The sequence below is a fragment of the Schistocerca americana genome, chromosome 3 (genome assembly GCF_021461395.2).
Source record: "Schistocerca americana isolate TAMUIC-IGC-003095 chromosome 3, iqSchAmer2.1, whole genome shotgun sequence".
NCBI lineage: Eukaryota > Metazoa > Arthropoda > Insecta > Orthoptera > Acrididae > Schistocerca > Schistocerca americana.
Window position 1 is genome coordinate 509,093,263 of NC_060121.1, and position 23,987 is coordinate 509,117,249.

The window sequence follows — 23,987 nt, forward strand, 5'->3', positions numbered from 1 at the left end:
GACCATCATCAGTTATTTTGCTCCCCAAATAGCAAAACTCCTTTACTACTTTAAGTGTCTCATTTCCTAATCTAATTCCCTCAGCATCACCCGACTTAATTCGACTACATTCCATTATCCTCGTTTTGCTTTTGTTGATGTTCATCTTATATCCTCCTTTCAAGACACTGTCCATTCCATTCAACTGCTCTTCCAAGTCCTTTACTGTGTCTGACAGAATTACAATGTCATCGGCGAACCTCAAAGTTTTTATTTCTTCTCCATGGATTTTAATACCTACTCCGAATTTTTCTTTTGTTTCCTTTACTGCTTGCTCAATATACAGATTGAATAACATCGGGGAGAGGCTACAACCCTGTCTTACTCCCTTCCCAACCAACCAACATACTGGTTGGTTATCCTGGGTCCTCCGGAGATCAGTCTTCCTTGGTGCCCAGACAGGTTCCTCATGTGGCATTGTAGGAACGTAACTTCCCCTGGGTCTAGACTTTCTTACCGTTTTAACGGAAATGAAGGACAAGAGATTGGGTTCAATGTCGTTCCACTTCCTCCCTTATGACCTCTTGAAGCGTCTGTTTTCTGCTCGCCGAGCAATACAAGCGTCTTCTGAACTTCCTCTCTCACTATCTCACGAAGAACACTTGTGAAATCAGTTCCTTCCTCCATCACAGACACCGATATGACGTTTGGAAGTCGGTCAGACTTTCTGTGATCCTTTTTTGATGCATTGTCTCGATACACTGACACCATTTTATGAAGTCGTCTGTTGTCGAAACCTCCTTCAGGAGTAGGGCTTGATACACGTCCTCCGCAACATCCTTCATGAGATGTGCAACCTTATCTTCGTCCTTTATTCTAGGATCCACTATTTTACACAGCTCCAAGACGTCTTGAATGTAGGATGCTGTAGTTTCTCATGGATGCTGTACCCTGCACTTTAATTTATCTTCAGCCTTGCACTTCTGTCGTTGTGTGTCGCCGAAATACTTACGCAGTTCCGCCTGGGATACTTCCCAACTTGTGAACTACTTCTCGTTGTTCTCGTACCATAGCTTGGCAGTGCCTTCCAAGTATAAAAATACGTTAACCAAACACACGGAGTCATCCCATTTGTTAAATTTGGCTATACGCTCATATACCTTCAGCCACTTGTTTGGATCTTGGCCATCGTCACCAGAGAACCTGGAAGGATGTCTCATGTGGTGGCACGCAGTTGCTGTCATCGTGACGTCCTCTTCTTCTTCTTCTTCTTCTATCTCTGATAGATTGCGATCTGTTGAATGCGGCTAGAACTCTGGTTTCTCGCCACGTAAACGGCGGCTCTGTCATGGTCTGATGGGAGCCACTGTGTCGTCGATAACGTGCGGTATCACAAGTCCCAATACTCAGCGTCTCCACCAGAATAATGTCACGTAGAGGAACGTGTAAGTAGATGAATGGGTTGGGTTGGGTTGTTTTGGGGAAGGAGACCAGACAGCGAGGTCATCGGTCTCATCAGATTAGGGAAGGACATGGAAGGAAGTCGGCCGTGCCCTTTCAAAGAAACCATCCCAGCATTTGCCTGGAGCGATTTAGGGAAATCACAGAAAACCTAAATCAGGATGGCCGGACGCGGGATTAAACCGTCGTCCTCCCGAATGCGAGTCCAGTGTCTAACCACTGCGCTACCTCGCTCGGTAAGTAGATGAATGACGAACACTAATGTCACTTAACGAAGGTTTATTCATGACTTACACAGACAAGAGCGCGGAGCGAACTGCCTCCGGCCAGGACACACATGGTATATATACAGCTACAGAACATTCCAGTACAGTGCTTCTTGCCGTTTGTGGAAACTTCTAGAATGTACTCGAATCGAATATAGAAATTAAAATTTTTCAGTTCAGGTGAGTTTTGAACTCACGACCCTCCATGCAACAATCTAGTACCGTAACCACTTTTTTTATCTCATTTTTTTCTATATATTGTTTGTGGCGGACATCCGATGACACTCGTTCAGGTTGTTCGTTGATCCGTTTACTCAGTTTTTTATGACAGAGGGTAACTAAAGCCTCTGACGGAACACGCTGGGCTACCGTGCCGGCCACTAGACTACGGCGACTGCGCTACTCGGCTCCTTCTGCGACAGTATAAAAGGATGAATTAAATTAGCCTTCTGGAAAATGCAAATACAAATTCTGCTCCACCTGGTTTCACACAGTGGGGAAAAAATTATTCATAAGTACAAAGAAAATTAAAGTGTACATAAATATACTGAAGCGCCAAAGAAATTGGTATAAGCATGCGTATTAAAATACAGAAATATGTAAACTGGCTGAATATGGCGCTGCGGTCGTCAACGCCTACATAAGACAGCAAGTATCTGGCGCAGTTGTTAGATCCGTTACTGCTGTTACAATGGCAGGCTATCAAGATTTAAATGACTGTGAACACGGTGTCACAGTCGGCGCACTACCGATGGTACACAGCATCTGCGACGTAGCGATGAAGTGGGGATTTTTCCGCACGGCCATTTCACGAGTGTATCGTAAATATCAGGAATCCGGTAAAACGTCAAATCTCCGACATCGTTGCGGCCGGAAAAAGATCCTGCAAGAACGGGACCAACGACGACTGAAGAGAATCGTTCAACATGACAGAAGCGCAATCCTTCCGCAAACAGCTGGGGATTTCAACGCTGGGCGTGCAGACCATTCAACGAAACATCATTGATATGGGCTTTCGGAGCAGAAGGCCCACTCGTGTACCCTTGATGACTGCACGACAGAAAGCTTTACGCCTTGCCTGGGCCCTTCAACACCGACATTGGACTATTGACGACTGGAAACATGTTGCCTGGTCGGACGAGTCTCGTTTCAAATTGTATCGAGCGGATGGACGTGCACGGATATGGCGACAACCTCATGAATCCATGAACCCTGCATGATAGCAAGGGATTGTTCAAGCTGGTGTAGGCTCGGTAATGGTGTGGGGCGTGTGCAGTTGGAGTGATATGGGAGCCCTGATACGTCTATACACGACTCTGACAGGTGACATGTACGTACTGAATGGGGGGCTCCATATGGTTCCCATGAACGTAAGCATCCTGTCTGATCACCCGTATCCATTCATGTCCACTGTGGATACGGACGGACTTGGGCAATTCCAGGAGGACAATGAGACGCCTCACACGTCCAGGATTGCTACAGAAGGCTCCAGGAACACTCTCCTGAGTTTAAACACTTCCACTGGCCACCAAACTCCCCAGACATGAACATTACTGAGCAAATCTGGGATACCTTGCAACGTGCTGTTCAGAAGATATCACCACCCCCTCGTACTCTGACGAATTTATGGAGAGCCTTATAGGATTCATGATGTCATTTTCCTCCAGCACAGTTTCAGACGGTAGTCGAGTCCATGCCACGTCGTGTTGCAGCAGTTCTGCGTGCTCGCGGAGCCCTTCACGATATTAAGCGGGTGCCCAGTTTCTTAGGGTCTTCAGTGTATTTGTACAGTTTAGAAAGAAAACCCCATACTGTTGTATTGTATAGTACTTTATGTTAACGGGGGGCCTAGAAACGACGGAGAGGCTCCGTCCCCACCGCAGCCGCAGTGGTCCACAACCACACGACGACTACCGCAGTTCACTATGCCCCTCCGCCGCCTCACATCGAACCACTATTTCAGGGTTATTGTGCGGTTCGGCCCCCCGGTGAACCCCCCTAGGGAACGTCTCGCACCAGATGCGTGTAACCCCTATGGGTTCAAATGGTTCTGAGCACTATGCGACTTAACTTCTGATGTCATCAGTCGCCTAGAACTTAGAACTAATTAAACCTAACTAACCTAAGGACATCACACACATCCATGCCCGAGGCAGGATTGGAACCTGCGACCGTAGCGGTCGCTCGGCTCCAGACTGTAGCGCATAGAACCGCACGGCCACTCCGGCCGGCTGTAACCCCTATGTTTGCGTGGTAGAGCAATGGTGGTGTACCCGTACGTGGAGAACGTGTTTGCACAGCAATCGCCGACATAGTAGTGTAGCAGAGGCGGAACAAAGGGAACCAGCCCGCATTCGCCGAGGCAGATGGAAAACCGCCTCAAAACCATCCACAGACTGGCCGGCTCACGGACCTCGACGCAAGTCCGCCGGGCGGATTCGTGCCGGGGACCAGGCGCTCCTTCCCAATCCGGAAAACCGTGTTAGACCGCAACGCTAACCGGGCGGGCTCTCATACTGTTAGTTTACCAAATAAAACATATCTGGTTGTCATCTTTAGTTGCAATAAATACAGTTATTCACCATGAACAACGTTGTATCAAAACTTTTAAATTCAATTTAATGTTTTCGTGGCAGCTGATAGCGAGACTTAGCAACTAGTGAAACGAAAGTCTAAGTAAAAGAGACCACGACAGACGGCGAAACTGCTGGCCGCGACTACTGTTCCGCTGCGCACGCAACGAGTCGCGTGGTGAAAGAGAGGGCTACTGCTACTGCGAGGCGGTGATTCACCCAGCGAGCGGCGGCTGTTGCGCTGGCTACGTTGTTTAGGTTGTTTTAGTCCGGAGGGTCAGGGGGGGGGGAAGAGGGAGCGAGGGGGAGGGAGAAGAGGGGGCGAGGGGAGAGAGGTCTGGCGCCGGGCCAGGCAGGCGCCGAGCCGCCGCACCGCACTCTGCCGCATAGCGGGGGACCCGTCCACTGCCGAATCCTTACGACATGTCACTGACAAGAACATGCCTGATGCTGCTTTCCACTGCGTCACATACTTACTGTCTGGCCCCTCCAGTTAGATACATAGCTGTGTGAGAGCTAGGCTCTGTTATTTTACCTCGCCATAGGACTGTTTTCTGGAAAATGTCTTAAAGGATTATTTATGTCATTTTATGCTCCTGACATGCCTTTTTTTCCACTTGAATTTCTGTATTCTCTTATAAAAACGGAAATGAAATTCAAATAACTTGAAAGCCCGTTAAAACGCTGCAATCGAGTCACGCGATGCGCGTTACGTCACTGGCTAGCTTGCTGCCCCAACTGTCGTAATGTTAATTCAAAGCGATGTCTTAATTTCGACTTCACATTTCGGAAAATGGGCTACAAATGCTGTATAATACCGTGTCGTAAAAATGCATCTATAAAAACTCCGGAAAAGTTGTTTTTGAATGTTCTAAAGAATACGAAGACGCGTAAAATGTGGTTACAATGTACCGACAAATTGCCACTACGTCGACGCAGGAGTTCACTAAATTAATTAAAAATGTGTTACACTGTGAAGGCAAAATTAACTTATCTCCGAGATATGCTCTCCCGCTGTTAAAACGAAGGATAGCATCATCCAACGAAATTGAACTCCTGCGCTTCAATTATTCGATAGCTCAATTGTTAAGGCGGTAGACCATCGAATTTAATATGATGTCCACAGTTCGCTAGTTCGAATATAACCCGCTACAACATTTTAACTTATTTGTAAAGCGACTCGACAGACCTCTCATATGAAAACCAAATCACAATTGCAAAACTTCATCAAAATGGTTCAAATGGCTCTGAGCACTATGGGACTTCTATGGTCATCAGTCCCCTAGAACTACTTAAACCTAACTAACCTAAGGACATCATACACATCCACGCCCGAGGCAGGATTCGAACCTGCGACCGTAGCGGTAGGTTCAATACCGCGTCCAGCCATCCTGATTTAGGTTTTCCGTGATTTCCCTACATCGCTCCAGGCAAAAGCCGGGATGGTTCCTTTGAAAGGGCCGACTTCCTTCCCAATCCTTCCCTAATCCGATGAGACCGATGACCTCGCTGTCTGGTCTCCTTCCCCACAACAACCCAACCCAACCCCCACTCCGGCCGGCAAACTTCATCACACCGATCAGAAACAGAATATTATTGTGTTTTCCTTGCTATTTACAATTTGCAATAACTGTTCATACACGCCATGTTCAAGAAGATATATTCTAGTTAATGTGACCATACTTTTTACTATATTAGAAACAATGTTTTTATCTTCGTACTGTCCACCTAGGATCATTATCGTATAAACTTTTGCAGTTCCTTCACCTTACATAAATAGGAAGGAAATCTGCTTCAAACACTAACGTTAGTTTTCACTCACAAACTTCACATCCCTTATATTTATATCACCTGCATGTTGTACACGCTGTATCTCTCTCTGTATAACCTCATTGTACAGTGGGCGTTACTGGTATTTCACTACTTGCAATGCTTTCCAAAAAAAGTGAATTGCTTATTCGCAAAGTAAATGCATTATCTTCTGTTGACCATTTCTCAGACTAAGACTAACGTGAAGCTATATATAACACATCCCACAATCGGAACAATTGCTAAAATCAGTTCTTGCTAACGCTAGTTTCATATTTCGTGTAAAACTTTTAAAACTACATGCCCCTTTCACGATTCGAACATGTGACCTCTTTACTTGAAGTCGATGCGCTATTGGTAGCGCCACCGAACGCCTGCTGGACGCAGTAGCTCCGCTGAGTGTCTCTATATGGGAAATCAGCACTAAGTTTTGCCAAGAATAATTTTATTGTGCTTTGGGTCGTAGCTCATGACTGATAGGCAACAATCTAATTATAATATATGGACCTATTTGCAGAAGTTCAACAATTCCTTCGTTTTGAAAGAGTTAAATCATATTGCCAGGAACAGGGAAAAGATTGTACGTCATTGCACATATCTCCGCTCTAAATGAGTGGACTACACACGCATCGACCTTCGCAAGGCTGCTACTATCAGCGTTCACAAAATTGCTTTCTATTGTTCCTTAAAAGTTGTAACTGCGTTTTTCATCACTAAAAAGCCAAACTGTTAGCGGAAAAAGTGTGTAAAAGCCTCGTAACTTCGGCTAACGCTCCTATAACACACGTAATATAGTAGAGCTTCGTCAGAGCTCCTAGTCTGCGACAGCAAGAGAGCATCAGCCAATAACAGAGCGCTTTCGATCAAGTGACCAGACCTCCATATTTAATGATTTTAAAGTTATAATTACATAAAAAACAACAGATATTTTGTGAGAATATTGAGCGTAAATGCGCATGCCTATACGAAACTGGTAATTATCGCCAGTTGGTACTTTTTGTGATCTCTCCAAGGCATTTGACTGTGTGGATCATGTCACACTCTTAGAAAAACTCGGGTTTTATGGAATTGAAGACTATACACACAGCTGGTTTGAATCATACTTTATGAACAGAAAACAAAAAGTTGTGCTGAATAGCACAAATAATGCTGAGAGGGTGGTAAATTCTAGTGAATGGGGAGTTATCACAAAGGGAGTCCCACAGGGTTCAATTGTATGTGCTCTGCTGTTCCTTATTCATGTGAATGACCTCTCACTTAACGTTCAGCAAACGGAACTAGTACTTTTTGCTGATGACACGAGTGTTATAAATAATCCCATTCCAGAAAAAGCAGCTGAAGATATTGTTAAGGATGTCTTTCAAAGAATTAAGTGGTTCTCAGAAAATACTCTCGCTTAATCCTTAATTTTGAAAAAAACTCACTACATCCAGTTCTGTACACCGAATAGTCACACCGACAATCGATGTAGCATATGAACAGGGCTCAGTTAACAGAGTAGATTTCTCCAAATTTTTGGGTGTTCACATTGATGACAACTTGGACTGGAAGAAGCATATTACTGAGCTTCTCGAACAACTAAGTTCAGCTTCTTTCGCTCTTCGTATAATCGCTAGTCTTGGTAATAAACAGATCAGCCTCCTAACGTACCTTGCATATTTCCACTCAATAATGTCTTATGGAATAGTTTTCTGGTGTAACTCACCACTTAGACATAAAGTATTGATTGCACAAAAGAGAGCAGTGAGAATAATTAGTGGTATTCACCCAAGGAAATGATGTAGGCAACTTATCAAGGAGTTAGGTATTTTAACTGCACCATCAGAGTAGATATATTTGCTAATGAAATTCGTTACAAATAATCCATCTCAATACGCGAAGAACGGTGATGTTCATACGTATAACACTAGAGGGAAAAATGACTTTTCCTATAACTTATTGAAGCTGTCCGTTGCTCAAAAAGGAGTACATTATTCAGCAACAAAAATCTTTGATCATTTGCCCAACAATATGAAGTGTCTGGCAGGTAGCAGATCAAGTTTTAAATCTAGATTAAAATCATTTCTTTTGAACAACTCCTTCTACTCCATGGTCGAATTTCTGTTTCAGAAATTCGAAAAAAATTGTACCTCTAAATGTAGTTGCATGTGTAGAACTAAAAACTTCAGTAATATTAATATTAGCACTATTCATGTGTGTGTGTATATATATCTTGTAATCTGACCTGTTCCACATGATTTCGATAAATAATCGGGAAAATGATCTACGGAACATAACTAAAACTAACACCAGAAGACATGAACGATTTTCAGAAGGACCTACAGAGGACTGAGGAAAGCACAGGGACTTGAGGTTTGCTCTGAACGTAAATAAATGTAACGTATTGCGCATACACGGAAAAAGAAATCCACTACTGTGCAACTACACTATTGATCACAAATCGTTGGGAACAGTATCTACCGTAAAAATCTAAGAATAACTATCCACAACGACCATAAGTGGTATGACCACACAATACAAATACACCGGCAGAAAAAAGTCGCAACGTCAAGGAATTATGCGACATAAACTAAAGTTGATAGGCGTGTTTCTACATCTGAATGATGGCATCTATTCAAATTCTGCGCCAGTCGCATAAGAGTGGCGCTGGTAGCGCCAGATGTTTAAGTGTGTGTGAAATCTTATGGGACTTAACTGGTAAGGTCATCAGTCCTTAAGCTTACACACTACTTAACCTAAATTATCCTAAGGGCTAACACACACACACCCAAGCCCGAGGGAGGACTCGAACCTCCGCCGGGGCCAGCCGCACAGTCCGTGACTGCAGCGCCCCTGACAGCTCGGCTAATCCCGTGCGGCGCGCCACTATGACGATGCAAATCAGGTCTCCTTTACATACAACCTGTAACGGTCGTGAGATTGGACGTGGTGAGTTGATGTTGGTCAATAGAGCCTTTAAGGCAACACAGACGCCATTATCAAAACTTCACCGAATTTGAACGAGGTCGTGTAATAGGGCTAGGAGAAGCTGGATGTTCCTTCTGCGATATTGCAGAAACACTTGGCAGGAATGTAACCACTGTACATGATTGCTGGCAGCGGTGGTCACGAGAATGTACGGTCGCAAGAAGACCGGGCTCCGGACCGCCAACGTGGCATCCCTGAGAGGGAAGACCACTCTTTTCGGCGTATGGCTCTAGCGAATCGTGCTGCAGCTGGCGTCACAGTGACGCAGCGAACTGCTACGAATCTGTTACTTCAACGACAGCTCCGAGCTAGACGCCTTGTAGCTTGCACTCCATTGACTCAAAACTATCGCCATTTGTGACTTCAGTGGTGTCAAGCGAGAGGTCCTAGAGGGCAGGATGGAGGTTTGTTGTGTTTTCTGATGAAAGTTGCTTCTGTTTCGGTGCCAGTTAAAAAATGGTTCAAATGGCTCTGACAATTACGGGACCTTCAGTAGTAATGACTAAATACTTAGGGATCACAATTACAAATAACCTAAATTGGAACGATCACATAGATAATGTTGTGGGTAGAGCAAACCAAAGGCTGCGATTCATTGGCAGTATACTTAGAAGGTGCAATAGGTCTCCTAAAGAGACTGCTTACACCGCGCTTGTCCGCCCTATTCTGGAATATTGCGGTGCGGTGTGGGATCCGCACTAGGTGGGACTGACAGATAACATCGAAAAAGTGCAAAGAAGGGCAGCTCGTTTTGTATTATCGCGAAATAGCGGAGATAGTGCCACAGACATGATACGTTAAATGAAGTGGCAATCACTGAAACAAAGGCATTTTTCGTTGCGACGGGATCTTCTCATGAAATTTTAATCACCAGTTTTCTCCTCCGATTGCGAAAACATTCTGTTGGCACCCACCTAAATAGGGAGAAATGATCATCATGATAAAATAAGAGAAATCAGGATTCGCACAGAAAAATTTACGTGCTCGTTTTTCCCGCGCGCCGTTCGAGAATGGAACGGTAGAGAGAGAGCTTGAAGGTGGTTCATCGAACACCCTGCCAGGCACTTCATTGTGAATAGCACAGTAATCACGTAGATGTAGACTTAACATCTGAGGTCATCAGTCCCCTAAAACTTACAATTACTTAAACCTAACTAAGCTAAGGACATCACACGCATCCATGCCCGAGACAGGATTCGGACCTGCGACCGTAGCAGTCGCGTGGTTCCGGAATGAAGCACCTAGAACCGCTCGGCCACAGCGACCGGCCTCTGTGCCATTGATGGCCCTGTGTTGGTAAGGGGGAGACTAGTTGTAGGCCTGCAACCAATTTGTTTGTGTGCTAGTTACGCTGGACTTACACCTAGATGTACGGTCTTGGGTGAGATTTGGTATGACAGCAGGAGCACTCTCGTGCTTATCCCATGCACTCTGACTGCAGATTTGTGTGTCAATTCGGTGATTCGACCTGCTGTGCTGTCATTCACGAACAGCATTCCAACCGGATAACGCTCGCCCACATACCGCTGTTGTAACCCAACATGCTCTACAGAGTGTCGACATGTTGCCTTGGCCTGCTGGATCACCCCATCTCCAATCGAGCACAGACGGGACATTATCGACGACAACTCCAGCGTCATCCAAATACAGCATTAACCGTCCCTGTAATGATTGCCCAAGTGCAACAGGCATGGAACTCCATCTCATAAACCGACATCCGGCACCTGTATAACACAATGCATGCACGTTTGCACGCTTGCATTCAACATTCCGGCGGTTACACCGGTTATTGCTGTACTAGAATTTCACATTTGTAATGGTTTACCCCCGTGTACATTAACATGTGATCTTGCAATGTTAGTCACTCAAATATGTTATGTAGACAAAGGTATTTCCGAAATTTCAGTACTCTTGTTTCTTTTTTGTTGCGATTTTTTTCCGTTTGTGGAGTAGGAAAGGAGTGTGCCATATTGACATTCATAGGAAGAATCTTAAGAGGATGTAACTCATCTACTAAAGAAGTGGCTTACAAGGCACTTGTTAGACCTATTCTTCAGTACTGTTCGTCAATCTGTGACCCTTGCCAGTAGGACTGATAGAAGTCCAACAAAGAGCGCTGCGTTTCGTCACTGGATCGTCTAGACGTGACGAGAGTGGTATGGAGATGCCCTTTAAAATGCAGGTGCAGATGCTACAAGAGAGATGTGTATCAGGGAGAGTATATTGTTGAAATTTCGAGTGCACACTTTCCGGGAAGACCCGGGCAACATATTACTTCCTTCTAAGTACGTCTCGCAAAATAATCACGAAGAGAAAATTCAAGAAAGTGGAGCTTATATCGAGGCTTACCGACAATCGTTCTTCTCACGCGCCATTCGCGAATGACATAAGGAGAAGAGGGATCACTTAGTGGCACCAGAAGTACCTTCCGCCACAAACCGCCAGGTGGCTTGCGGAATACTGATGTAGACGTAGATAATAATTGGGACCTTTCTTCGATTTTTGACCAATACTGCCTCCTGTAGGATATATGACACTTTTTTGAAACATCTTTCATGATATCCCATCTTGCTCCTTTTTATTTTCATATACCATACAAATTAACTCGTTTCTGCTCCAGCCATCATAAGAACCATGAACAAAAACCTCTATACACATCTCGTCAGGATTCTACGCATGACCTACAACAACAGCACGGCCTCATTTGATTTCAGCTGTGCAATTCTTAGCTTTGGAAATGATGGGGTAACAGTTTCTTATGAACTTTCAACAAATACTGGTTCATCGCCGTTGTCGGAATTGCTTACATTTGTAAGACAATTTTTCGATGAATCCCAAGCAGTTTCCTCCCGGACTCTCTGACAATGTCAGATATGCTATCCATCATCACAGCAGAGTTAGCTAGCTAACGATATTCAAAGAGAGAATGCTGTGTTATAAGCACAAGCACTGTGTTTCAACGCCTCCCTTCCATTACTACCACCTTCACAATATCAACAAACACTACTAGATATACGCATTCATCAACGTCACCCAGGCAGTTCAACTTCGCTTTCTCCTTTCGGGAATGAAAGTTGTCAATGCACACATAGAACGAATACCTTTTTCTATTAGACGGCTGAGCCTACCTCTCGTGGTATCCCAGCTAACGGGCCCATGTAGTTGCTATTCTAATCAACACTCTGCCCAGTTTTCTAAAAATAGTATGAGAAACACCCAATAACATGGCTGTGTAAGCGCAAATTCATCGTTCAATAAATCCACAAATATCTAAAACACCACACTGTTCTAACAAATGATTTTGGGCGCGCGCTGTTCCGAGATCATCAAGGGTGTTGGGGATGGGTTGATTTGGGGGAAGAGACCAAACAGCGAGGTCATCGGTCTCATAGGATTAGGGAAGGATGGGGAAGGAAATCGACCGCGCCCTTTCAAAGGAACCATCCCGGCATTTGCCTAAAGCGATTTAGAGAAATCACGGAAAACCTAAACCAGAATGGCCGGACGCGGGATTGAATCGTCGTCCTCCCGAATGCGTGATTTTAGGGAGGAGGAGGAGATTAGTGTTTAACGTCCCGTCGACAACGAGGTCATTAGAGACGGAGCGCAAGCTCGAGTAAGGGAAGGATGGGGAAGGAAATCGGCCGTGCCCTTTCAAAGGAACCATCCCGGCATTTGCCTGAAGTGATTTAGGGAAATCACAGAAAACCTAAATCAGGATGGCCGGAGACGGGATTGAACCGTCGTCCTCCCGAATGCGAGTCCAGTGTGCTAACCACTGCGCCACCTCGCTCGGTCGTGATTTTAGGATTTCGTTTCTCAACAAAGACGGCTTATTCATATCGAAGCGTTAACTTTTCGTGTCACATCCCGCGATATATTTCTTATCCCAGGTGTACAAATTGTTTGGGGAGGGCTGCAGCTCAGGGTGAAATTTGGAAGACACTCTTTTCTACGCGTACACAAACCGGATTTGACTGTTGGTGAACACTCGTACGCAAACCCTTCAATTTCCATTCCTACACCTACTCCTCTGGCGTACTGGAGACAAAAATAAGAGATTCAAAAATGGTTCAAATGGCTCTGAGCACTGTGGGACTTAACATCTGAGGTCATCAGTCCCCTAGAACTTAGAACTACTTAAACCTAACTAACCTAAGGACATCACACACATCCATGCCCGAGGCAGGATTCGAACCTGCGACGGTAGCGGTCACGCGGTTCCAGACTGACGCGCCTAGAACCTCTCGCCACTCCGGCCGACCATAAGAGATTAACATGAGGGGGGGGGGAAGGTAATATCTTATTACTATAATACAAATGAGTCCCACAGTTGGAATCAGTCAACTGATACAAATGCAAGGGTTTAACATTTTGTTGGGATTTGCTATGGAACGATCACTTAGGCTCAGTTGTGGGTAAAGCAAGAGGGAGACTTCGGTTTATTGGAAGGTACAATTCTAGGAAACTGCAGTCAATCTATAAAGGAGACTGCTTGCGAATCACTCGTGCTATCCGTCCTAGACTAATGCTCAAGTGTGTGGGACCCGTACCAAATAGAACTAACAGGTGATACTGAACGTATATAGAGATGGGTAGCACGAATGTCACAGGTTTGTTTAACCCGAAGGAGAGTCACAGAGACGCTGAAAGAACTGAAGTGGCAGACTCTTCAAGATACACGTAAACTACCCGGAGGTCTACTTACAAAGATTCAAGAATTGGCTTTAAATGACGAGTCTAGGAATATGCTACAACCCCGTACACATCGCTCCCATGGGAATCGGGAGAACAGAAACAGGTTAATTGCAGCACGCACAAAGGTACTTAAACAACCATTCCTTCCGAGCTCCATATGTGAATAGAAAGGGAAAAAAATCCCTAATAACTGGTACAATGCGATGTACACCCTGCCATGCAATTCAGTTGTTTTCCAAGTACACATGTAGAGAAGAAGCAGGTACGTGGAGAAAGGAAACTATTTTCAAAAAAGGCGGATAATCAAGAAAACTACTTTTCCAGATCTGCAGTGCGTGGCGGTGTGCATTACGAGGAGCATTCGTGAAAGCGAGAAGACACAGAAGAGTGCTTCAGTTTCGCTTCGGGATCAGAGAACTCTTACGAAGGCTCCGCATCCGCGAACAAACGCGTTCCTCGGCATAGTCTAATTACCAGGCGTCACGCTTCTCGCTTCGAATACTGTGAATATCCAGCTCCAGTGGCTTTGAGTGTACCTAGTACAACATTTCATAACAAACAGGAAATGACTTTGGTGGAGAAATGATTTTAAAGATACACTTTGACTACTGAAGACTGTAAAATCACGCAAAGGTAAATCAGGTACTCCGTCACAGCACTATTATTTGTTTCACTGGAGAAGTCTGTGGCGGATGATCACATGAGACATAATGAGATTTTCACTCTGCAGCGGAGTGTGCGCTGATATGAAACTTCCTCGCAGATTAAAACTGTGTGCCGAACCGAGACTCGAACGCTGGACCTTTGCCTTTCGCGGGCAAGTGCTCTACCATATGAGCTACCCAAGCACGACTCACGCCCAGTCCTCACAGCTTTACTTCTGCCAGTACCTCGTCTCCTACCTTCCAAACTTCACAGAAGCTCTCCTGCGATCTTTCTTCCAGGAGTGCTAGTTCTGCAAGGTTCGCAGCAGATCTTCTGTGAAGTTTGGAAAGTATGAGACGAGGTACTGGCGGAAGTAAAGCTGTGAGGACGGGGCGTGAGTCGTGCTTGGGTAGCTCAGATGGTAGAGCACTTGCCCGCGAAAAGCAATGGTCCCGAGTTAGTCTCGGTCCAGAACACAGTTTTAATCTCCCAGGAAGTTTCACATGAGACAGTTAAATACACTCCTACATCTACATGGATACTCTGCCAATCACATTTAAGTGCCTGGCAGAGGGTTCATCGAACTCCAAAGAAAAAGAAGAGGCGCGCCACGAAGGAATTGTCCGAATGGGACGGAAATCGGTAGATGTGATGTATATGTACAGACAAATAAATGATAATTTCAGAAAAAATAATTATTATTCTATAGAAAGAGCTTCACAGAGATTGAGCAAGTCAACAACGTGTTGGTCCACCTCTGGCCCTTGTGCAAGCACTTATTCGGCTTGGAATTGATTGGTAGAGTTGTTGGATGTCCACCTGACGTATACCATGCCAAATTCTGTCCAATTGGCGCGTTAATTCGTCAAAAACCCATCTGGTTGGAGGGCTCTGCCCACAATGCTCCCAAGGTGCTCCATTGGGGAGAGATCTGGCGACCTTATTGGCCAAGGCTGGATTTTACAAGCACGAATACTAGCAGTAGAAACTCACGCCGTGTGCTGTATTGTAAAGGCGCCGCGTAAGGCAACCAAAGGGGTCCTGCTGTGAAAAGAAATGGCACATCAGACTATCATGGTTGTCAGCCTGTATGGTAGGTGACAGGTTGATGTCCCGTATGTCTCCAGACAGGTCTTTGCTAGTCATCGGGGCTCATTTCGAAGCAGAACTCATCAATCAAGTCAATTCTACTCCAGTCAATGAGATTTCAGGCCGAAGACGTGTCAAAGACGCCCCGGACAGCGGTGGTATACCAAACCGATATGAAACTTCCTGCCAGATTAAAACTGTGTGCCGGACCAAGACTCGAACTCGGGACCTTTGCCTTTCGCGGGCATGTGCTCTACCGTCTGAGCTACCCAGGCACGACTCACGCCCCGTCCTCACAGCTTCATTTCTGCCAGTACCTCGTCTCCTACTTTCCAAACTTTACAGAAGCTCTCCTGAGAACCTTGCAGAACTAGCACTCCTGAAAGAAAGGATAATGCAGAGACATGGCTTAGCCACAGCCTGGCGGATGTTTCTGTAAAGTTTGGAAAGTAGGAGACGAGGTACTGGCAGAAGCGAAGCTGTGAGGACGGGGTGTGAGTGGTGCTTGGGTAGCTTAGATGGTAGAGCACTTGCCCGCGAAAGGCAAAAATACCGAGTTCGAGTCTCGGTCCGGCACACAGTTTTAATCTGCCAGGAAGTTTCATATCAGCGCACACTCCGCTGCAGAGTGAAAATCTCATTCTAGACCAACCTGATAGTCGCCTGCCATGCGGCTCCGCAACCAGGAATGATGATCTGGGGTGTAATTTCTTTTCATAGCGCGACTCCTTTGGTTATCATCCACGGAACCCTTTCAGCACAGCGGTACGCCGACGATTTTCTACGCCCAGTTTTATTGGCCTTCATGGAAAGCCATCTTGGGCTTACATTTCAGCAAGATAAGGCCCGCCCGAAAGTGATTAAAGTTTCTACTGCTTGTCTTCGTGTTTGCCAAACCCTCCCTTGGCCAGCGAGGTCGCTAGATCTCTCCCCAGTTGATAATGTCTGGAGCATTATGGGCAGTGCCCTCTAACCATCTCGGGATTCTGACATTCTAACGCACCAATGGGACAGAATTTGGCACGACATTCCTCAGAAGGACATCCAGAATGCGTAACGGCCAGGGGCGGTCAAACACAGTATTGACGTGCTCAAATTGTGAAGCTCTTTCTCTTGAATAATCCATCAATTTTTCTGAAATGGTAATCATATGTTTGCCTGCACACACACCCCAAATCTACCGAGTTCCATCCCATTCGGATAAGTCCGTGATGCGTGTTTTTGTCTTGGAGTGTATCAACAGCTCTCTTTAAAGTTGACTGACTCAGAAATATCAAAACGATGAAAAATACAATGATGAACATCAGTACTGACAGTTAAAACATTAATTAACATTCAGTGTTACGGTTGGCTTCATTAAACGAGGCTCAATGGTGGAGAATGTTCCTGCCGCGAAGCATCAATAGGAATCTACCCAGTGTTCACCTGCAATTATTTGGAAAAATCACAGATCAGTCAAATAAGGATGACTGGACTAGGTAAACGAGCCTTTATCCCCTTACATAAATAGTGTTTTCCTACATCACCACCCAGTTTAATGTTTTACAGTTTCCATAACATTATTAAGTAGATATGAAGTCTTGCTGTAGGAACTAGAGGAAAGGGGAAAAAAACGTTATTGTTGCTTTCACAGTACTGGAGAAGTTGCGGCATTACTAGCTGCTAAATATATTAAGTAGAATAAAAACTGTATATTGTATTATTATTTTATCTCCTGTTAGCCGTAGTTTTTTTATTGATCTGTATGTCAACTAATTCACAAAAAGTTGCGAAATAAGCGGACCGGAATACGCTGGCTGACGATAACCCGACTTGCTTTCGGAGGTATGTGATATCTATTATCAGGCTAATAAGCTTGGAGACGACGGCTTGGAGTTTCGAAATCGGTTGCAAAGAGGCAGAAAATAAACATAACTGTTTACAGATCACGTAATATGAGAACAAATAGTTTTTACGTTACGTAAGAGTGACAAATGTAACTTGGACTTGAATACGTGCCATGTAGCATGAAGTTTTCCATTCCTGTGGAAACTGACAGGAAATTAACGTTTTAGTTTGCTGCACACGGTGTTCAAGGAAATGCTCGAAAGATTAAGCTCGTTCATCTGGCTTGGTTACAATAGATGGATATTACTATTACTTTTAAGCAAGTTCATGTTAAGACAAATCTCGCAATCAAATAAATGTACGGTGAGAAGATTCCATTGTAAGAACAGTCAGCCCGTTTGATGGATCATTCGCCGGTTAAGTTACTGGACAAGGTAAACTTTGTTAAGTAAATGTAGTCTACGAAAACGGCGTGACCTGGTTAAAGAAGGCTTCCACTGTTCGCCTAAAATGATATACCTGTACAACTTCGACTTCTTCCTGTAGTGAGTTACACCAAGGGGAAACTAAACCGGCTATAACAAGTGTTTTTGTTTGGTGTGATACTGAGGGTTACTCACTATTACACTGCAAAGGAAAACTCAGTAATCACCGAAAACTAGGCATTCTTCTTTGGTGAACTATAAGCAAAACGATGCCTGGGTTAGAAAGGGGGAAAATCATTTCTCGTGAGGACAATATACGTCTCCACAAACATGACCGCATCCGGATACAAACGGAAGTAACGTTGGCTCGAAAGGGAATTACGGCATAATACTTAAGCCACGAAGCTTAGCTAATGCGCTGCCCAACAATGCGTGAGCAAATAGGCAAAATGTAATCAAAACTATGCAATTATTAAGTCACTTGACTAAATTACATCCTATACAGATATGTAAACTAAAAGAAAATAAAAATGAAAAGGAAATAAATACGTCTCTGTGCGGGACATGAAGCAATAGCTAGGGTATTACGCTGTTGAACAATGCAGATGTGTTTCAAAATGTTAAAGAGCAGCAAATCAGTCCTCGTTTCTATTCTAACTCCATTATAGCAATTCCAGCTAGAACGGAAACGACGGCTGATTGCTGCTCTTAACGATTTTGAAAGTTATATCACATTCGTGGAGCGCATTCCACCTTCTTAACGGAAGATAAATTGATGACTGCAGGTATCCCCCTGGTCAGCTACCAAGGCCTTGGGATTCAGAAAGAACAGTTGCGGAGCTGTTCATTCGCTCTTCGCTTGGCATTAATTTACCCGCATCAACAATCTTAACTTCCGAACGTGTCAAGAACGAAGCAGAAAACTAACGGTAAGAAAACTTCACATCATCGCTGGTTTCTACCGTAAACCACCTTGAATCACCTCCAATTAAATTCTTGACCATTTGCGAGGCAACAGTTATGGAAACAAGTCAGTCGATCAATTTTACAACATTTTTGATATCATTATTAATCACCCCCTTTCAGCTTCTGCGTATCTTTATTTGGGACTAACGCGAATTTATTTGCTTTGATTAGCTCTTGGTGTATTAACTTCTGGAAAAGCACGGAAGCGTTTAGGGAGCATGTCAAATTTTAGAACAATAAAACTTTTCTGGGTGAATTTGTTACAAAAGAGCCATCAACCTTTCCATTCTCCAAATGAACACGTTCTTTACTGCTATAACGTGAATTCAAATTAACGTTTGTGAGATTTCACCTCCACTGAAGCTTATGCATTTTTTCCTACAGATTCTTCAGTTTTTCTTAATATTATTTACCCAAAAATCCTAACGAAGTTTCACTTTTTTACTAAGTACAGCCTGCCTTAAAACAGACATCTCGAACGGTACAGTGGAAGGACATTTATTTGCTTGGCTAAACATACTGGAACTAGAGTTTAGTGCAAATCGGTACGAGGCATTACGACACATTTAAAACTAAACCGCATAAAAATATCTTTGTCAAAAGCCGAGTAGCAGTCTTGAAATCAACCTTTAGATGAAGGCCCAATAACGGAAAAAACTACTTGCTGAATTTAAATGTATTAAACTGCTATAATGAATTTTAATTGTGCTCCTTTGTCTAGTAGTGTGTACCACGTTTCCTTGCGTCAACATGTTTCAATGAAGTATGTTAGCCGAGTCGCTGTTATTGTTTATTTTCTTTTGTTTGTCTGAAAGGAAGGCAAGAACATTCAGTCTTAGAAAGTAAAATAAAACATCATTCTTTGAAAATGCATCATTTTTGACTTCACGCTGTGAAATAAGTAGGCTTGTGTTTCGTGAATTCACTGGCAACAATCTCTGCGGATAATTCCACATTTACATCAATTTCTGTGAGAAAGTAGAATGGAACCACTGTTTTTCCGAAAAATCTTGTTTCTATTTGCGTTGCCTGCCTGTTCGCAAATTGTACGCAAATAAATATAATGTTAATGAACCGTTTTATGAGATTTCTTCACAAAATCATGGTAGGTACACACGCCTCACAAATCCCTTGGTTTATGAATTATTGGCATAACAATCCAATTAACATAAAAATGTGTCAAATTATGAAACTGTGGAGAACAATTATACAGCGTTAGAAACGAGACGTATATCAGTGGAACTTAGTCTATATCGACAGTGCTCCGCGCATCATAGAAACAACTCGGCTGACATTTGAAAATGGCGCTTGAAGAGAACAAAGACTTAATTATATACTCCAATTTACTTCATTTAAATCTGGCATGAAAATGGTTACGACACAAAACTGACGTTTCTGGCAATACTCTAAATATACCTTTGCCACCATTTATGGAAAATAAAATAATAAACGCAGATTCTGGACTACCAGCTGACGAAACGTAGTTTTCCGTCCTTGAAAACGGTCGTTTGATTTATTAGAATCAATAGCATAAAGAAACAAAAGAAAGGCAGTGACACATGTGAAAATGTCATATTTCTTTGTTAAATGAAATTTGCGTTAACTATGCAACGAACCGATATTAACGACGGCATCAGGAAATACTACAGTCAAAGATGTGCTGTGTGTAAATCAAACAATTGATTCAAAACAAACAAACAGCCAGCATACGAATCAAAACAAAATACGACAACAAACCTGGTATCCATGTTGTCCTGCGCACTGCCGTTAATCTGCCGCCCACATTCAAGTATTTTCTTTTTCTCCCATCCCTCTTCTGTTTTAACCCACTCCTCCCCAGGAGATCTCCAGTCTTTAGAAATGAACGGCATCGTTAAGTGACAAGACACCAACGCAACGCGCACACCAGACGAGCACCAGTCGGAGAACTAAACCATCAAAACATTGAGCGCATGGCTTTGTTGACTGCTTTGACGTCTTCCAATCAGCTGACAGAATCATATGTTCTTTCTCTCCTTCCAGCGTCCAATTACGTCGCAGCCCCTAGCACTGCCCTGCCCTCTGCAGGTTAGTTTGGAGACTTACAGAGTTCAGGAAGTGGGGTAACTGCGGCATCTGTCGCTGTACGCACGAACTAGGTCGATGAAAGAGAGAGCCGATTCTGGTGTTCGGTGCCAGAGAACTGTTACATATTGTTAGCGTAATGAATTGTACAGGAATTTACCTCATCCTTTTTTAAAGGCTGTAATTTTAGTTGGCATTTTACTTACACAACCGCTTAAATGACGTGCACCAAAATAAAAAAAACGAAATTGTTTTTTTTTGATTAAAAAACATTCATCAATTCCGTATAGGAGATGTGAATCAAAGTACATGCAGAAAATGATAGCTTAAGAGCGCTTTCGAGTAGAGTATGAATGTAACTACTGTATATGCTACTTGAGAAGTATTTCTAATGCCCCAATAAAAGGAATGTGAAATGTATAGTCTGTAAGAGCTTCTAACAAAACCAAGCAAAGCTTTCGTAAATGTTTGGTACAAATGTTGTAGAACGGTAAGAAACGACAGTGGGATCCTGAATGCTTCGAATAATAAGTCAGTGTTCCAGTAAAAAACAGAGAGGCAAACTAGAGCATTATAAAATAGCATAACGAATATAACAGCGAGACAAATGAAACCGATTTCCCAGATAATAACTGTGCCAGAATTGACAACTAACTGAAATTATTGAACACTAATTTCAATAAATGCTTCATTGTAGTTGTAACTACTGAACTTATTACAATACAACCAGAGATGTGTTACGTCTGTCCAGGCAGACAATGTGAAAAGGCACCAGTCTGGAAGTACAGCCAATAGAGAGATTTAAGAAAAGTTATTATGTCACTAAGATGTAGTAATTCTGCCTGGTGGAGTGTTTGTAATGGATCATTTAAGTCTTGTGCTGATTTCAAAGAACAACCTATGAACAACGTTTGTGACAAGTCATTGAGTCAATGGATATTTTCTAATTGACCTAAGCATGCAGTAATGACGGCCATCTATAAAACTGGAGATGATTAAACCATATACAATTACAAGCCCATTTCATCTCTGTCTTTTCAGTTTTGTTAAACAAATTTGACTACAGTAAAACACTGATTCATTTTTCACTATCTGCATCTTAGTTTGGCTTCCAGGATACATTACTCAAAAATTACATCCTGGCAGAGGCAAACATTAAAAGCTACCCATTTGATGTGACCTATGGCACTGGCAATACCTTTGATCATGTTGACTGCAAACTTCTCCTTTCTTAACAGGGCTGGCACGATAATGTTTTTCCACATATGTGATTTATCAGTTGTTGCTGGCTCACTTCACTTCCCCTTTTCCTTGTACACTTCTCTTCATGTCAGACTTTGCTACTAATTGTGGTATGCGTTGCATACAAATCTTGCACTTGACACCCCCTGTGGCTGCCACTAATTGTGGTACATTCTTTGGCTTGGCACCGAGAGCAGTGCTTTTGTCACTTGGAGCTCAAACCAGCCCTGTTGGTTAAAGTGTTATGGTATTAATGGCATCCTCCTTCCAGGGGCAAAATACTATCTTTGTTACAGAAGGCAGTGATTCACAGGAATAAAAATAAACACAGAATGGCACATCATAAAATGTGAAGCCAACAAGGTTTATTATTGGATCCACTCTCATTCTAATTTACATGTATGACAGTCTAACAACTTTAAGAAGTCATTGAGAAAATCTAATATCTAATAATGACATAAGCATTATAATCAAGGTGCTAAACTCAATTGTAACAGTTAAGATAGTTGCTGTCTGGCTTACAAATGACTCACAGCATTTTATAACAATATTATGATGAGGATAGTTGCTACTCACCATGTAGTGGAGATGCTGAGTCACAGACAGGCACAACAGAAAGACTGTGAGAAAGTGAGCTTTCAGCAAACAAGTCCTTCATCGGAAATAGACAATACACACACACATACTCATGCAGATGCAACTCACACACACATTTGATCACAGTCTCTGGTTGCTAACGCCAGACTGCACTCAGCACTTTCTGACAGTTCTTTCATTGTGCTTATCTGGAACTCAGCATCTCTGTTATATGGTGAGTAGCAACTACCCTTTTCTTTTCATACTATTGTTATATTCCATCCTGGATTTTCCATTGCTTGATTTCACAGCATATTACTTGATTCTTCATCGCATGAGAACTTAAACCCTGCAATGTCAAACAATGACTGACCTGATGGTAAGACAAACTGACTATGGTGCACTTGTACAAAAAACTAAAAAAGTCAGCACTTTAAAAGAACTAACCAAGAAGCTCAATTCACACATTTTGGACTTAAAAATGTCTCTCACTGCCTGTGCTCAAAAATCTTGCACATAAAGTAAACAAGATCTTTACCCGATGAAAGCAAGGAGAAAAAAAAATACTGTGGAAAGGAGATGGCAGAAGGCTCCTCATATACATCAGAATTGTCTTCTGAAATGCTGTGGGCAGAATAAACATGTTTACTCAGTAAAAACAAGCAGTAAATAGGCTACATAAAACAGATGGCAGAATGGTTTTAAGGTATCTTAGAGATGTTGCATTGACTTCTGAATACAAGTATGTTACCAGTGGCAAAAATCAATTTCAGTTGAAGTGTGTTTTACACCACCACAATGCAAGATAGAAAAAAGTCTGTCCCGACTTTGCATCCTTGTCAATGGTTCACAGTGGGGAATCTATTCTGGTATGAAATTCTGCAATAACTTTCCATCACATATAAAGCAAAAAGTGAAGAAGTCCTATATATTGAAAGAAAACTAAAATGCAGCTTGTTAGTCACTTCCACAAATTATCTGATTGCATTATTATTATTATTATTATTATTATTATCATCATCATCATCATCATCAAAGATTCCTGTTAGGTGCATAACAATGGTCACCCATTTGATGAGACCTATGGCACTGGCAATACCTTTGATCATGTTGACTGCGAACTTCTCCTTTCTTAACAGGGCTGGCACGAGAATGTTTTTCCACATACGCATTACAGGTCTGCTTGTGTCTGTATGTGTGGATGGATATGTGCGTGTGTGCGAGTGTATACCTGTCCTTTTTTCCCCCTAAGGTAAGTCTTTCCGCTCCCGGGATTGGAATGACTCCTTACCCTCTCCCTTAAAACCCACTTCCTTTCGTCTTCCCCTCTCCTTCCCTCTTTCCTGATGAGGCAACAGTTTGTTGCAAAAGCTTGAATTTTGTGTGTATGTTTGTGTTTG

At 43.2% G+C, this 23,987-nt stretch overlaps 1 protein-coding gene across 1 annotated transcript in view; it reads right to left on the bottom strand.

Moving 5' to 3' along the window:
- Window positions 1-20,702, bottom strand: part of LOC124605413 (F-box only protein 32) — a 541,318-nt gene extending 520,616 nt beyond the window's left edge. The window contains exon 1 of the mRNA XM_047137065.1: window positions 20,443-20,702. Within this exon, the coding sequence (XP_046993021.1) occupies window positions 20,443-20,576 (134 nt within the window). The 5' untranslated portion in view covers window positions 20,577-20,702. The remainder of the gene's footprint in view (window positions 1-20,442) is intronic.
- Between the last annotated feature and the right edge of the window lie 3,285 nt (window positions 20,703-23,987).